Source organism: Peromyscus eremicus, chromosome 5 (assembly GCF_949786415.1).
Source record: "Peromyscus eremicus chromosome 5, PerEre_H2_v1, whole genome shotgun sequence".
In the NCBI taxonomy this organism is placed as follows: domain Eukaryota; kingdom Metazoa; phylum Chordata; class Mammalia; order Rodentia; family Cricetidae; genus Peromyscus; species Peromyscus eremicus.
The window spans coordinates 83,275,017-83,290,843 of record NC_081420.1 but is presented as its reverse complement, the minus strand read 5'-3'; the positions used below and the strand labels follow the sequence as shown (position 1 = coordinate 83,290,843).

Below are 15,827 nucleotides of genomic sequence, written 5' to 3'. Positions count from 1 at the left end.
AATTGAACTCAGGACCTCTGGAGGAGCAGCCAGTGCTCTTAACCTCCAAGCCATCTCTCCAGCACCCATATGATTTTTTTTAAAACAGGGTTTCATAGTGTAGCCCAGACTGACCTAGAACTATATAGCTCTTATTGTCCCAGACTTGCAGTAATATTCCTGCTGTCTAGGATAATAGGCATAAGCTACCACAACCGGCTTGGACTCCTTCCTTTTCATTCTTTCTGGCAGGGTCTCAAGTATTCCAGAGTGGCCTTAAACTCACTACAAAGCTGAGGATGACCCTGAACTCCTGATCCTCTTGCCTACAGGGATTACTGGTATCCTGTATTCTCCTGTTTTATCTTTTTAAGCATGTGTGTAGTCTATGTGCACTTGTGAGTGCATGCAGAAACCAGAGGAGGGTGTCAGGTCTCCCTTGAGGCAGCATCTCACACCAAACCTGGAGTGGTCAGCTTCCTGGTGGCTGGCAACCAGCAAGCACCAGCAATCCTGGCCTCTGCACCCCAAAGACTGGTTTTGAGGCCATTACAGCCATGTTGCCTCTTACGTGTGTTATGAGAACACACAATCGGATCCTCATGGTTGTGCAGCAAGTGCATTACCCATTAAGTCATCTCCCCAGTTCCTTAATACGAAGTTCTAGGAAACAGATTCAAGTTGGAGAAGTAAAAGTTCTGAAGAGGGCAACTACTGTGTCAGAAGTGTGGCTGGTTTCTAAAGGGACTTCTCAAGTTGATGAGAGAACCACACAAAAATGTACTCCCAATGGTCTTCCTGGAACGAGAGTCCTCAGGGTACCCTAGGATGATACCTTCTTGGCCACTAAACAGAACTGCCTGTGATTTGGGGATCACAGTGACTGGGGGATTTGGCCCATCTATTCCGGGAGCTTCTGGCCATTGTAGACACAGACCCGCTGCTTCTCAGGACTCAAAACATCAAATCACATCGCCTGCATGAGCAGAAATTGGGCTAGTAACACAGAAATGAAAATGTAGTAATCTGGAGTCAATGGGCTGAGTTATAAAGAACCATATTCTAGTCTGTGCTGCTAGAATCTAAGTGTGTATGTGTCCCCAAGATGAACATATTGGGGGACAAAGTATATGACAAAGGGAACTTAAGGATTTGTTTTGACTCACAGTTTGAGGGTACAGTCATCATGGTGGGAAGGTGTGGAGTGGCTGGTCACACTGCATCCACAATCAGGAAATACAGAGTGCTCAGCACGCTTTCTCCTTTTTATTCAGTCCAGAACCCCAGCCTGAGGGATGCTACTGCCCAAATTCAGGCTGTATCTTCCTACACTGGATAAACCTTTCTGGCAACATCCTCACAGACATACCCAGAGGCATGTTTCCATGGTGACTCTAAATTCAGTCAGTGGGGTTGGTAGGGGCATGAAGAGTGAAGTAACATGTGTGGACCTCAGGGACGGGGACTAGAGTTCCATAGCAAGTAGCATGAGGACCCTTCCTACCATGTGGAGACAAGCTGGACCGTGAAGTCAGAGGAGCGGCCTTCACCACACATCTCAATTTCCAATCTTGATGGTTTGGTGATAATGGCAGGAAAAGCCTCTGATGAAACCGAAGGATTGTGACTTTAAGCAAAAGGGAAGTTTAAAAGCCCCACATGTTTTCTGTTCCCATCTGTGGTTCCCATCCCACCCTCCCCACCACTGTCAGAATCCATCTGCAGGCAGCCCTCCCGTGCTTGAAGTTCATCAGGACTCTGGGGAAGGATGAGTTAACTCAGACAGCACGGGGTACCACACATTCCTCAAAGTGCACTTGGCCTGTCTCAGAGGACACAGGCTGGACCCTGTGTGGCTCTGAGGCATCCTTTGTCCAGCATCCTATCCCAGCATCAACACAAAAGCTGATTCAGGCCCAGCTTCTTCCCACTGAGTTCAGTGGTTCCTCTAGGCCCCACTTCTGGTTTTGAACCATTTGTCAGAGGGGATGAAGCCAAGAGGGCAATGTAACCAAAGGAGCACATAGAGATATCGCTCCAGACTGTGCTAAGCACTCAGAGTTGAGGCAGAAGGAAGTTTGAGTCCCGGGTCCCCAGAGAGTCCCTGGTAGGAATTCCCCAGCACCATCCTGTAGCTTATAGCCAGCTATGGGGAGGCAGAGACCTCAGAGTGTGGGCTTTACCTAGGAAACAAGGGTGGGCCACTTGTCCCATCTCAGTACAGCCTCAGGCTTCTTCCAAGACAGACCCTGTGTGTAGACTCTGGCCACAGAGTGGGGTCTGGTGACTCATCACTGTAACTCCCTTAGATCACCTCGGGAAAGCTGCATCTCTGGGACTGGTCTGAAGCACCATTCAGTTCCTGGACTGGTACTGTAGATGATGGGGGTGGACAAACAGGACGCCTCCTCTAGAGGCCCACAGTGATCCACTCACTCAGGGATCACCGAGTCACCACAGTTCAGGCTACAAATGTTGATACTGCCCTGCTCTTACAAGAAGCTCAAGGCAGAAACTAGGGCTGCAGCTGAGTAGCTGAGTGTTCTCCTAGAATGTGAAAGCTCTGGGATCTAGCCCTAGCACCTAAACCGATACATAAAGAAGATAAAAGGGTAAAAAAGCCACAGTGGCAACAGCAGAACTACAAAAACTGACCATGGTTTCAAACTGCAACAGTTTAATGGACCTTCTTACTGCAGCATTCATCTTGTCTGAGAAAACAAGACACTTTCTAAACGTTCTTATACTAAAAGCAAAACTAGCTCACACATAAGACAACATAATCCAGTGCCCAAACTCGGTGACTTATAGCAATCACCTCGGCTTATTTTTCCAACAAAAGAAAGAGAAACATGTTCAGTGATTCAGTGTTGGGACGTTGGCAAATACTGTCTGTGTCCTTTGCACAAGCCATGGAACCATAGGTGCCGGGGCCCTTCCACGGTTTGGGAGGACGGAGGGCCCACGTGTGGGGGCACGGCAGCAGCAAGGCGCCCCACAAAGGTGCACAGGAAGGAAGTCTGAGGAACAGCTACACCTCTGTCGAGTGAAGACAAGGCCTGCTTGTTGCTGGCTTTGTTCATCTTAATCATTATTAATTTTTGGTTTTTGAAGTAAACATTTTTTGTTTTGTAAGGAAGGAGCAGTATGCCTTAACACATGGAAACCAACAGGTGCCATTAATACACACACTTCCCTTCCCGGTCAAGTAGCTTTCTCCTCCAAAACCCGTTTTCATGATTTCTGTTATGGTTCAGAAAAAGTAAAGAAAATGATTTCAAGTATTCAATTCCTATCAAAAATTGGTATCAAAAGTAATAAAGGACCTAATTCCATAGTAATTCCATGTTTTAAAAAATAACTTAAGAAGCAAGAGGCCTGGCCCTTCGTGTGTACAAATCCTCTGGTGGAGCTAGAGTTTCTTTAGACACCGCGGAGTGGAGTCTGTGTTGAGCACCTCGATCATGGACCTCAGAGTCGGGAATGTCTCTGACACCGATGGCAGGGTCTTGTAGGAAGGGGAGATACTGGAAGAGAAGCAGAGGGAAACTGTGACTATTACCTCTGCCTTAGAGGAAGGGCCAGAGCCTGGGTATATGCATTCACATGAGGAACTTTCCAGACCCGAGTCTCTCATGAAGGACAATACCAGAAAGGCAGAAGGCATGGCAGTCACTTCCATAGTAGTGACCTCACATCCTGAGCTGCTTGGAAGCTCAGCTGGGACTTTGGGGAAAACAAATGCCTCTTAAATGTGTACAGGACCAGACATCACACACCCTGTTGTGGCTGCCATGCATGCTGGAGCTGGACTCTGAGGATGCTAACCTCAAACCTGGTCTTACCCCTTCCTGACGCTGTCACTTCTGTAAGCCCTGCCTCCTCCATCTGCAGCAGTAGATAAAATCCTTAGCTCAGAACTCCCATGTGCCCTGAGAAACATTACACACCAGGTTTGCCATGACCCATGACTGTACAATATGTGGCTGTGTGGTCTGTGGAAAGATTTGCCAAAGTTACCTAAGAAAAGGAAGCAGGACCTTCCATCTCGTGAGCACGTCACCAAACCATGTGTAAATGAGTAAGCTCAAAACAAGACTATATGGGCCAAGCTGAGCTCTGTGGATGGCAGACACTATTTCTCAGCTTTAGACAGCTCAAATGGCCCAGTAGGTGACAGAATGGCTATTGTCACATAGCCATGAAGAGACATGAAATAAGTTAGTGTCTTACTCATCCTTAGAGCATTATAAGCTCAAGCCTGTACACACTCATTTCTGGAAATGAGAGCTGTAAGGCAACTTGCTGGACTCTGGCACACAGTGACAAGATGGAGAGAGAGGACCCCTGCTGGAGCTGGTCACCCACAGCCCCTGCCTAGGCTGCAACAAAGTGCCACCTTCTGGGAACTGGAATGCCGTGATAGTACAAGCCACCAGGCCTGTGCTACACGTGGGTCATGGGAAATGAATGGTTTTAACCCACTCCAGGACCTGGGCCTGAGTTTGGGATAATGGATGGAGAGAAAGGAGAACCTGACTACAAAAATGAGGTATCAGGGCTGGAGAGATGGCTCAGCAGTTAAGAGCACTGACTGCTCTTCCAGAGGTCCTCAGTTCAACTCCCAGCAACCACATGGCGACTCACAACCATCTGTAATGAGATCTGGTGCTCTCTTTTGGCATGTAGGGACACATGCAGACAGAACACTGTATATATAATAAATAAATAAATCTTAAAATAAAAAAATACCAGTAAACTTTGCTTCACATACCCTTTTCCTTATTGTTTTTAATCATCACTCATTTTAGGTGTGTGTGTGTGTGTGTGTGTGTGTGTGTGTGTGTGTGTGTGTGTAGTGGCCCTAGGTTGACAATGAGATTCTTCCTTAATTACTCTCCACTCTATTTATTGAGTCAGGGTCTCTTACTGAACCCAGAGCTCACAGATACAGGTTAGCCTAGCTAACTTCCTTGTTCTGGGGATCCCATCTCTGCACTCTGAGCTCTGAATTTCCAAGTGAGCTATCACAACTACCCAGCATTTTATTTGGGTCCTGGGGACCTGAGCTTGGATCCTCAAGACGTGCTTTATCCACTGAGCTATGTCCCCAGCCCCACCATCACTCATTCTTCCCTGCAGCAGAATCCCTCCACTTTAGAACAGCGTCCTGAACGACAATAAGCTCTGACCTATTAAAAACGAGCACACACAGGCTTCTGCCCCTCCTCCCTTCCCCAGCAAGGCCGCACCAAGCACAACCACAGTTACCTTTTCAAGTTCATCCAGCTTTTTGCTATTTTGCTGAAGGCCTCTGAGCCAGGGGCTGTCATGGCTTCAAAGTCAACTAACTGCGAAAGAAGAGAAGCAGGGTGGGATGCGGTGAAGGGAGGCACCGTGTGAGGTCTAAGTCACATAGGTTCCATAACCAGAAGCCCGGGACACGGGGCAGCCACGCATGCGCCTCCTGCCAGCCCAACATACCTTCCCTTTGGGGATCTTCCCAGCCACTTCTTTACCACTGGCCATCAGCGCTCCCACAATGACTGAGTAGGCAATGACACTGTCCAGAGAGAACAAGTCAGTCAGCCCTGGTCTACTACAGGCACCACACTGACCTCCCCACGGGCTTCCACCAGGAAACAAAATCCTACGGAGGAATTCTTTGGACTAAAACCTTAAGTGTTTAGTTAACAGAAGAACTTTGTTGTCTTTTTCTACTTTTCTACTTAAAAAGCATATGGACCTTAAGGGCCGCTGTCAACAGGAACATCGGTTTTCTGAGGAAAAACGGATTTCCATTAGTTTTCCTCTTGCTTCCTTCCCTACTTTTGTGAGACAAGCACACATCCACCTCTCCTCTTGGACTTACATTAAATTCTCTTGATGGTTGGTCAAGGATATGATTTTTCTTTCTTTCTTTTTTCTTGAGACAGGACCTCGTTATGTAGACCAGGCTGGCCTCAAACTCACAGAGATCTACCCACCTCTGTCTCTCCAGGGCTAGCATTAAAGGCACATACCACTATACCCAAGAAGGATGTGATTTGAGGGTGAGGGTGGATTTTAGAGGAAATGACAGGAGCTTCCTATGATTTGTGGTGTGCTTTAGGGCCGGAGCAAGTTTTCAACGTGAAACCATCACAGTATAGGATATCACTTACCTAGATCCTCGAGACAATGGCATTAAATTATAAAAGTAATAAACTAAGGATAAGATTAAGTTGCAGACAGCATCAGCCTCCTAGGAAAAAGGACAGAGAGAGGTTCATGAACTCAAAGTCCATATCACAAACTAGTGCTGTATTAAGTGAGGGACATCCATCACTGTGTGAGACAGGACGGCTCCCCTCCTCTCCCGAAGGCCACTTGTTTATGTGTTGTGTTCTAGTGTCTACACTAGTCACTCCAGCAGCATTTGCCCAGCTGTTTCTTAGGCTACCACCTTTGAACACCAAGATCAGTCTCCTTTATGGTGACTTGCAATTTCAAAATGCACGCTGAAGTGACAATTTTACAAAGGACGAGGCAATACTTAATATGTTTTCTAGAATGTGCATCCCTTCCCCAGAAGAGTCTCACGAGCTGTCCCCCTCCCTCAGGACTGAGACTTAGAGGCTGCAGTGCTTAGTGCTGTATAGGCTGAGGTGCCCAAACTCATGGAATAGCTGACTACATGTCAAGGAAGTGCAGTGGCTTCTGGGAGCCACTAGCTTCCACTGTGTGAGAGGAATGTCTTCCTCCTGCAAGGAGCCACTTCTTGTCTCAGCGGACATGGGGAGAGAAGTCACAGACCAAAGAACGCCCAGTTTCTGTGTTCTTCCACCACCAGGAGCCAGTCAGCATGCACCAGCTAGTTCAAATGAGAACCTGCTGGAAACATGATTATGGGACTGGTCACACCACAGCTGCAGTCAGGAAGCAGACAGAGCACATGCTGGTGCTAAGGTCACTTTCTTTTTCCTCCCTTCTATTCAGTCCAGGACCCCAGTCCATGGGACGGTGATGCCCACATCAGGGTGAGTCTTTCTTCCTCAGTTAACCTCTCTAGAAACACTCTATAGACAGAGCCAGAGGTGCCTCCTAGGTGCCTCCTAAATCCCTTCAATGTGGCAGTCAAGACAACGGTCTCACAATAAGCAGCAACCATAATGCAGGGAAGACTATGGGAGAAGGGTGAGATACAGAGCACTTTCACTGTGGCCGATCTGGGTAAACCTCTCCTGACCCTACACTTGTACTAACACAGCACAGAGCTAACAATACGAACTGTGTGTCATTCCCTATTACTGTCCTTCTTAAACCCTAGAGATTTTTTTGTGTCATAGGGATATAGAAAGGAGGTTGAGACAATTACATTTAATTTCAGGCATAAGATATACAGCCTAGTAAAACCGGGGAAGGGTGTATGTGGAACATTTACCAAAGAAATTGCAGGTCTAGGGTGTGGCTCAGCAGTGGAGCACTTGCCTAGTGTGTGTGTAGTTCTGGGTTCCAGCCTCAGCAACACACACACACAGATATTCTCTTTTTCTCCCTCTCTAGCCCCCCACCCCAAAATAGAAAATGAGACAAGGCAAACCTACCCCGAATTCTGAGGAGAGGATCAGTACTTTTCCCTTTGCCGTCAAGTCTTTATAAAGGGCATCTATTTCAGCATGATACAGCTGCGTCCTCTCTTCTGTGGTTTGAGTTTCCACAGAAAACAGGATATTGCCAACCCTGAAACATAAGCAGCACTGTCAAAGGCATGGATTAAGTAGTCCAAACAGAACACTGGAGAAGTAGTGTGTATGTGTGATGTGTGTGTGTGCTCGCAGTGTATGCCCAGAGTGCTGAGCAACTGAAAGAGGTGTGCTCCAGGCTCTGCCACCACTTTTCCAGCCACCCTGTCAGTAATCAGGAGCAGGGGTTGTGGGAGGCTCACACACATATCATGTATCGTGTTTAAGCTTTTGCATGTAGCACCACTGTGGCTCTGTGAGGATAAACTCATGCAGCATGTATTTATCATGACATCATCAGCAGAACCTTCTAGTTCTTCGATCCTTTAGCAGGAGGGAGGAGGAGGTGTGACCTGGCTTGGAGACATCATAGCTGAGTAACAGTTCAAAATAGAAGAGGACTTATAATTTGGGAGACTTGGGGAAAAGCTGAAAGTTTCATGGGAGAAGAGGCCTGAATGTCTGTCTATCCTAATTAAATTCAGTGGGACACATGCATGCACACACACAACACGAAGTAGGAAGGGGCCTGGTTGGGAAGAAGGCTTTCAGTGGGAATAGTCGGGGGATGAACAGGTAATACGGAGTGAGAAGGACTAAAAGTCATTATATACATGTATGAAACTGTCAAAGAAAAAAAAATACTCTTTTAAATGCTTGTAAATCAGTGGCTGTGAAAAACCATGAGGATGTGAGAATAAAGGCAGAGGAGGAGGGCACAAGTGACAAGTCCAACCTCAGATTTTCAAAGCTTCATTTGGTTATCTGTGCCTCCAAACTTTCCACCAAGACAACACCACCCTTGCAATACACACATCAGCAGTCCTGGCATGGCAGCCCTGGACCTGCACAGATCCATGTTTTCCTGCTGCTAGACAAGCTCTCCACAGCCTTTGAGCACCCAGGCAGAGCTGTTGCAGGAACACAATGGGCTGAGCACTTGGCCAGGAGAGATGCAGCTCCAGAGGTATATTGTGAGTATGCACAGGGCTCTGACATGGTTCATTTCAGAACATGCCATTGGCCACCACCAGCCCCACATCACACTTGAGCACACATACTTGTCTCCCGTGATAGTGATGGTGAAGCCGTCATATTCCTTCCCTTGATCTTTGAGGCTGGGAACCTTGGTGTTCACAGTGAACCCGTCCTTCGTTTTGGTATTAAACTGCTTTCAAGGGAAAACAAAAATCTATATTAGTTGCAGTTCTGACACTGCAACATGACACTGTCATCTACAAACATGTTAGGCCGCACTGACAGCTACCCTGGGCTGCATACGGCCCACAGGCTGCAGGCTAGACATATCTAGTTCTAATCTGTCCTAGACCCTGACTCGGTCCTGGGTTTTTCTAAGGCATTCAAATTGAGAGACCACGTGCTCTCTCTTGGCAGACAGTGACTAAGGACACCTCTCCTCTTTTTAGGTGCAGCACAAACCCCAGGAGCCCCAGTCTCACTTCCCACAAGCCTACAGAGTAGTGAAGACCCCAGCATGAGCTGCAGGGTACCCCTAACCAGCCAAGATCTGGCTCACTGTGGCAGCTGCTCTGGGCTTGTTTCTCCTCCCCACTCAGCAGGCCGCAATCTTGCCTGCCAACAGAGCAGCAATGCCAGCATGCCGGATCCTGAAAAAGCACTTTGTGTTCCTGCAAGAGCTTCCCTAGAGCTGCAGGCCCAAGAGGTGCTCAGCATTCCTTCTCGAGCTGGGGAGTTTTATCTGCATACACTCCAACCTTGGGGACCACGGGTTATTAGGAGTTCCTCAGAGCTGGCTAGGGTGTGTCCTAGGAACACAGCTTCAGATGCCGGCGTTGAGTTAAAACTTGCGACATTCCGAAATAGCAGTAAGCAGGTTCTGCCTTGACTTTAGAAGAGTGCCTTCCTACTTTGGCTACTTGATGCTGTCCGTGTTTTCCTAGGATGGGTGGACCTGGAGTAAGACAGGCAAGGACAAAGGCCTTCTCTGGGCTCTGGCGGGAGGGCTTCTCCAACAGCTGGCCACAGGAGTGCTGGCTGGAGGCCCAGAGCAGGGTGCAGCTGGACAGAGCAGGCTACCAGGGCTACCAGCTGAACTGAGGCAAGAGGCGCCTTTCTTTCAGGGACTGGAGCTCAGAAGACAAGTCCAAGTACTTACTATATGCCAGCTGGAGCCTCACCACAAACAAGACCAGGTAAGAATGCACACTCACAAGAAAGGAAACAAGCCTGGCCAAGCCAGTGGGCCAAGACGTGGCAGAGTGGAGGGGTGAGGCCAGCCCCCAGCTAATAAGCCATTTGCCGGAGCACGATCTCTGAGTCTTCCAGCGGCACTCCAGGCTTTCCAGAGGAAGTGGCAAGCTACATTTCCTGTACACTTTAAACACACATGCAGACCAATGCATCCATAATCTGGCTGAAGCCAGTCTGAAGCTGAAAATGCTCCCATCCAAAGGACAGGCTCCTACAGACAGCACAATATGGGCGATGCTGCCACCCTCTGGCTAGGTGTTGTGGGACTGGTCTCAGTACCCTTGGCTTTCCTTTCCATAGTTGTATAAGCAGATTTTGTCTTCCACCTGGTATCTTACTAAATTTTAGTGCCTAACCTCCACAGGAAAGCAATCAAGGAGCTGACCGGGTTCTTCTCTATGGAGTGTCCCGGCAGCCTCAGTCATGGGAGGAACTGCCATGATACTGAAGGTTAGTGCAGCACAGGTGGACTTCAAAGGCCATCTGAGATCCTTCCTTCAACCAGTCTGTCATTACTCAGGACACGCTGAGACTTGTCACAGCTAAGGATTTCCTCCTTAGCGTTCTCTCTCTCTCTCTCCCCCTCCCTCTCTCTCTCTCTCTCTCTCTCTCTCTCTCTCTCTCTCTCTCTCTCTCTCTCTCTCTCTCTCTCTGTGTGTGTGTGAGCTTTCAGTTGGACTGATGTCTTTTCTTGGTTCTGACTTTCTATGTCAAGAACGCGTCTCATTTCTATTCTTTCAGAGTGCACTTCAAACTAAGGCAGACATCAAAATTCATGCTGTTGCTGTTTGCACAGTGTTGGGGAACAAGGATGGGCCTAATGTGCTCTACCATGAGTGTTCTACCGTAACTCACAATGAGTCACCTCCGGGACCAAATGAAGCTGGAGGTGCACATAGGAATGGCCCACTTTCAAGGCCAGAGCTCAGTCTCAGCTCTGCAATACAGACAACTCTACTCGGGGTACTCTGGGCAGTCGGTTATGCAGCAAGCTCTCACTGTGGATGCATGGCCATGCACCATGGACCCCTCCACCCCTGCCTTAGGCACCTCCTCCTCTTCTACAGCTGCTGGCCACCTGTCCTATGGGACAGTGAACGTTCTCCAAGGAAGCTGGGGAAATGGGGTTCCTCAACTTCTCTCTTCTTTCAGGAATCAGTCTAACTACAGCTGTCCTAGGTTCCCACATGTGGAAGGGCAACCGAGGAGCACTTGATTGTGACCACAAGTCCAGTTTGAGTATATCTATTTTCAAGTCCCTTTTATTTCCTGAGTCAACTGCTTCCTTGAAAATCAGTTCCTGCTCCATCCCCAACTGCGATTCTGATGATAAACTTACCTTCATAATTGGAAGAAGGTCTTCCACTTTATGTACCTTTTCCAGGGCTTCTCTGACTTCCAACAAGCCCTTTGGATTATTTGCTCTTGAAGCGAGGGGGAAAGTAGAAGGGAGGAGGCAATGGAGATTAATGCAAAAACATGACATGTGGATCTCATTTACATTCTAAACAACTGTTCCTAATGACAAGCAGCTCAATGCTGTAGGCCTGTACAGCCTAGGGCTCCTTACTGACAGGACCATCTACCCAGACCAGTAATCTATGTGAGAAAATTGTGTCTGGAGTAACTGTTCAGACCTTCCTCCTGCTCGGCAACCCCCTAAGCAACACAGCACTGGCCAAGTGTTGGTATTATAAGGAGTCTAGATGATCTGAAGCATGTAGGAGCATGTGTGTGGGTTTTGTGTAAATGTCATACCATTTAATGGAAGGGACCTGAGCACCCAGAGATCTTGAAATCCACTGCCAGACACTGACGATAAACAGTATCCAAACTGGGCAACAAGCAAAGTCAATCCTAGCTAACAGATGTGGAGTTGCAGATGAGAACGGAGGTGATCGGATGAAAAGCAGCATGGCCGGCGGTGGCCTTCACATACACCCCCACATACAGGTGCAGGTGCGGAAATGCAGATGAGAACAGAGGTGACCAGAGGAAACACAGCATGGCCGCCGGCGGCCTTCACATTCGCCCCAGGTACAGGCCCAGTTTCTTAGTAAAACCTCGACTGTCCTGCTCCGAGTCTGCAGTGGAAGTATGTGTGGCTCAGACCAAAGCGCCCTGCTGGGGTTCCACGTCGTTCCACTCAGCTGGGGATTCCACCATTCAAAACTGAACTCCCCAACTGATGAGAGCTTGGTAGGCAACTGGGAATACCACAGTGCTGAGTGTCAGGCTACAAGCACCACCAAGGCCTGAGACTCTGTGAAGTCATTATACAGGCAAGTGACTAAAAGGCGTGAAACTTCTGATCTGGATTGTTCTGTCTGCCAGTGGCTCAGTTTTCAAATTTCACAAATATACCACACATGAAATGCATGGAATCAATCCTTCACAGCAAAGGGGAAGACTGAAGGCTTACCCATGATAAACAAGAATTCTATCTTTAATAAAATGAAGTATTTTCTCAAAATATTCCAGATATCTCATATTAATCACCTGACCCCTGTAAGGTAAAAAATGATAAAATTAACCATCATTTTACAAAGGAATGCAAGTATCAGTTAATTCTGAAAACGAAGAGCTGAGACTAGTGTGGCAGAGTGTAAGAAAGCTGCTTGCTCTGTCACTGTGGGAGAAGCAAGTCCCATCCCAGCAGGAAGCCTGGGCTCTTGGAGCCTGTTCTGGACGAAAGGGTCCAGGATCAGCTTAAATGGAGTTCAGACCTGATGGCAACTATCTTAGGTGGAGATGCCATTCTCTGCTCTCTGTATAGCATGCCTGCATATCTGATGATGCCTCTCCTTGCTGTTTAGCAGTCTTCTTTCCCTCTATATAACATTATATTCCTCACATTCCCACTTTCTGTTTTTTCTTCCTTTAAACTCTCTTGAAGGTGTTCATATCTAGAAACAGCTGAGTCTGAGTCTAACTGCTCTAGAAACACCACCCCGATTCCCACAGCATCCTCCTGTCAAAGTCATGACTCAAGTAGGATTCCTTTCCCCAATAGGGCACTTCAGTCTCCAGGCCCCACTTTCTCTCCTGATAACTCTCAGGCTGACGGGGTCAACCATAGCCTACACTAGAGGCTGAATGAATTCCTCTGAAGCTACTCTACCAGGCACCTCTGAGCCACTGCAGAGTTCCCTGCCATGTCTCAAAGCCTCTGCAGCTCCCTTCCCACCATGCAGGGGTCTCATGGGTCTCCATCATCTGTGTTCTCAGATCTCAAACCCTTTCCTTTGTTCCCAGTCTGTTGCCCCTCACAGTCTGTTCATTCATCTGTTGCCATCATGACCCTCCACGTGTATACATCTGTTCTTGCTGTTTCTCTGCTCACTATCCCCAAATGGCTCACCACCCGTGAATGGCTCACCATTTTGGCTATCTATCTTTCCAGCCTCGATCCCTGAGACTCTCTGGAATGCACAGTGGTTGGCAGCAACAATGGATGGATCACAGCTTCCTGGCCAGGCTGAGTTCACCAGTGGGTGGGTGCACAACCCCATTCTCTCTCTTGAGACAGTTCAGGCATGGCTACTGGCTACACCAGGTGGCCCTTTTCTGCACTCCATCATCAAATCCTGACACGGGGCCTCTGACTCAAGCACCATGAGCAAGAACATAAGGTGATACACAGTGGCCTCAGTTACAACCCATGACCAAATCTAGCTAAAAGCATCACAAATCATTCCATGAGAAATAGAAAGGAACCAATTACACAGGGAAAAGAAACATGACTTCTAGAAATTAAAAAGATAAATATAAAAAGACATTTACACTAAAACCTAAATTTAAATGTCAAATGTTAGATAGAGTAACATTTTCTAGATCCAGGTTTCTGGAGCTGGAAGTATTTCAGATATGACATAGTGTCACATCTGCCAATTTTATCTGAAGTCATGTTTACTAAATGGCAGGCAAACACCATGAGCATCGCTGAGGTGGGTCTCTTCAGTATGTTCTCATGCCTGTTTTCAGGGTAGGTAGCCCATAAAGGAAGGAAAGGCAAGCATCACCCAGGTGGTTCCTAACTGCAGGGCTCAGGACAACACAGAGGCTCTCAGTCTGCCAGGGAGCAACCTCAGTGACTGGCCCTTAGTGCTCAGGGTGGAGCTAGGGTCCCCGGACAGAGCAGACCTGTGAGGGTACTACGGCTCCCTAGTCCATAATTCGTGAATCCACCCTTCAGCACTGTTCTTCATGTGGAGGTGCATGGCATACACTGCTTGTATGCAGCTGGAGCAGTGAGAAGGGACTTGTGCAGAACTCCTATGGGTATGCTCCCTGTCAAGGCCACCCAGGTACATCTCATACTGCTGCACTCCTATGCCAACAAGAACAAGGCACAAAAGGTTCCCACCTGATTAAGTTGATATGGTTGTTGAAACCTCTGCTGAGACTTCGAGCTGGCATCTGATCCAGCCACAGTACAGGCTGGTCTGGATCAGCGATCCTGTGAAACAGAGCTCATGAGGGCTGAGACCTTACCCACCGCTTCCAGGATAAACCAAGGATGGGTCTCTGCAAAAGTGAGGAAGGAGCTCTTACTGGCTCCAACTTCTGAAAAGAGCACACAGACCAGCACATTCCAAATGCACAGTCTGGCCACACCAGGTGAGAAGCCAGCAAAGACTGATGAGCTGTAATGGTTGGTCTAAACTGTCAACTTGATGGGCATGAGAATCATCCTAGGAAACACACCCACAATGGTGATTCCACAGAAGAGTAACCGTTGGGGGAAGACCCACCCACATGTAACTGGTACCGTTCCATGGGCTAGGGGCCCATACTCAGTAAGGAGAAAGTGACTGAGCACTTCTCTGCTTCCTGACGGGATGACGGTGTGCACCTGCCTCATATTCCTGCTGCACACCTTCCCGCCATGATGGAAGGCCTGAGCTTAAACTAACCCTTCCCTCTTACATTGCTTTTCCTCGGGTGTTCTGTCCTAGCAATGAGAAAAGGAACTAATACACTGGGCAGCTATATGAGTTCTAGAAATCCAGAGGCAGCCGGGCGGTGGTGGCACACACCTTTAATCCCATCACTCGGGAGGCAGAGCCAGGCGGATCTCTGTGAGTTTGAGGCCAGCCTGGGTTCCAGGATACACAGAGAAACCCTGTCTCGAAAAACCAAAAAAAAAAAAAAAAAGAAATCCAGAGGCGGCCTGCACCTTAGGGGACAGGCCACAGGTAAGAAAGGATACTCCGAAGACCTCATCTGAAACACTGTGCTCACACAGGGGCTTGGAAACTTGGCAACCCTTACTCCTATTTCATGAGCATGAGCTGAGTGTGTTCTGGGGAATAAAGGTAACAGTGATGTCTGGCAAACTTTAGGAGAAAAGAACTCAGGACCCTAATTTACAGGGTCCAATTTTGTGAGCAAAGTGTGGATTCAAACCTCTTGGTGAGAAAAGACACACACCTGCTAGGAGCACTCTTCACTGTCTCACTCGCCCACTGGTTACCTTCTCCACTTGACGGCAATGTCGAACATGTCCCTCCATTGCATCAGCCTCGTCTTCCCGTTCATGCGGACCTTTGAGTTCGTCCAGGTCCGATGGACAGCCTGCATGACTTCCAGTGCTGCCAAGCCCATGGCTAAGGGAGAGGAAGACCAAGACAGAGCTCACCAGAACCCTTTCCAAGGGGCCAGTCCTCATCTTTTCTCTCAAGTCTTGGTGACCACATAAAGAACCAGAAGCACCAATGAAACAGGGAGACGGAGCATCTGACATCCTACTCAGACCCAGCCCTGCTTCCTACAGAAACAAGGAGGGCCTCAAGTTCCTCCTCACTCCTGCAGGAAGAAGACAGCTGCCCTGGATCAGGTGCCCAACTTCCAGTGAGAGTTGAGTGCCATGCTGCACATCTACACGGCAGC

At 48.2% G+C, this 15,827-nt stretch overlaps 1 protein-coding gene across 7 annotated transcripts in view; it reads right to left on the bottom strand.

Annotated features, from left to right (window-relative positions):
- Positions 1-2,636: 2,636 nt before the first annotated feature.
- Positions 2,637-15,827, bottom strand: part of Ttc13 (tetratricopeptide repeat domain 13) — a 57,178-nt gene continuing 43,987 nt past the window's right edge. For 4 of the 7 annotated variants that reach the window (XM_059263817.1, XM_059263819.1, XM_059263821.1 and 1 more), the window contains 10 exons: positions 15,412-15,544; positions 14,302-14,394; positions 12,358-12,441; positions 11,275-11,359; positions 8,765-8,874; positions 7,566-7,701; positions 6,144-6,223; positions 5,464-5,542; positions 5,251-5,330; positions 2,637-3,506 (listed from right to left, as the gene is read on the bottom strand). In XM_059263817.1, the coding sequence (XP_059119800.1) occupies positions 3,392-3,506; positions 5,251-5,330; positions 5,464-5,542; positions 6,144-6,223; positions 7,566-7,701; positions 8,765-8,874; positions 11,275-11,359; positions 12,358-12,441; positions 14,302-14,394; positions 15,412-15,544 (995 nt within the window). In that variant the 3' untranslated portion in view covers positions 2,637-3,391. The remainder of the gene's footprint in view (positions 3,507-5,250; positions 5,331-5,463; positions 5,543-6,143; positions 6,224-7,565; positions 7,702-8,764; positions 8,875-11,274; positions 11,360-12,357; positions 12,442-14,301; positions 14,395-15,411; positions 15,545-15,827) is intronic. The other 3 variants (XM_059263818.1, XM_059263820.1, XM_059263823.1) reach the window with 1 other exon arrangement.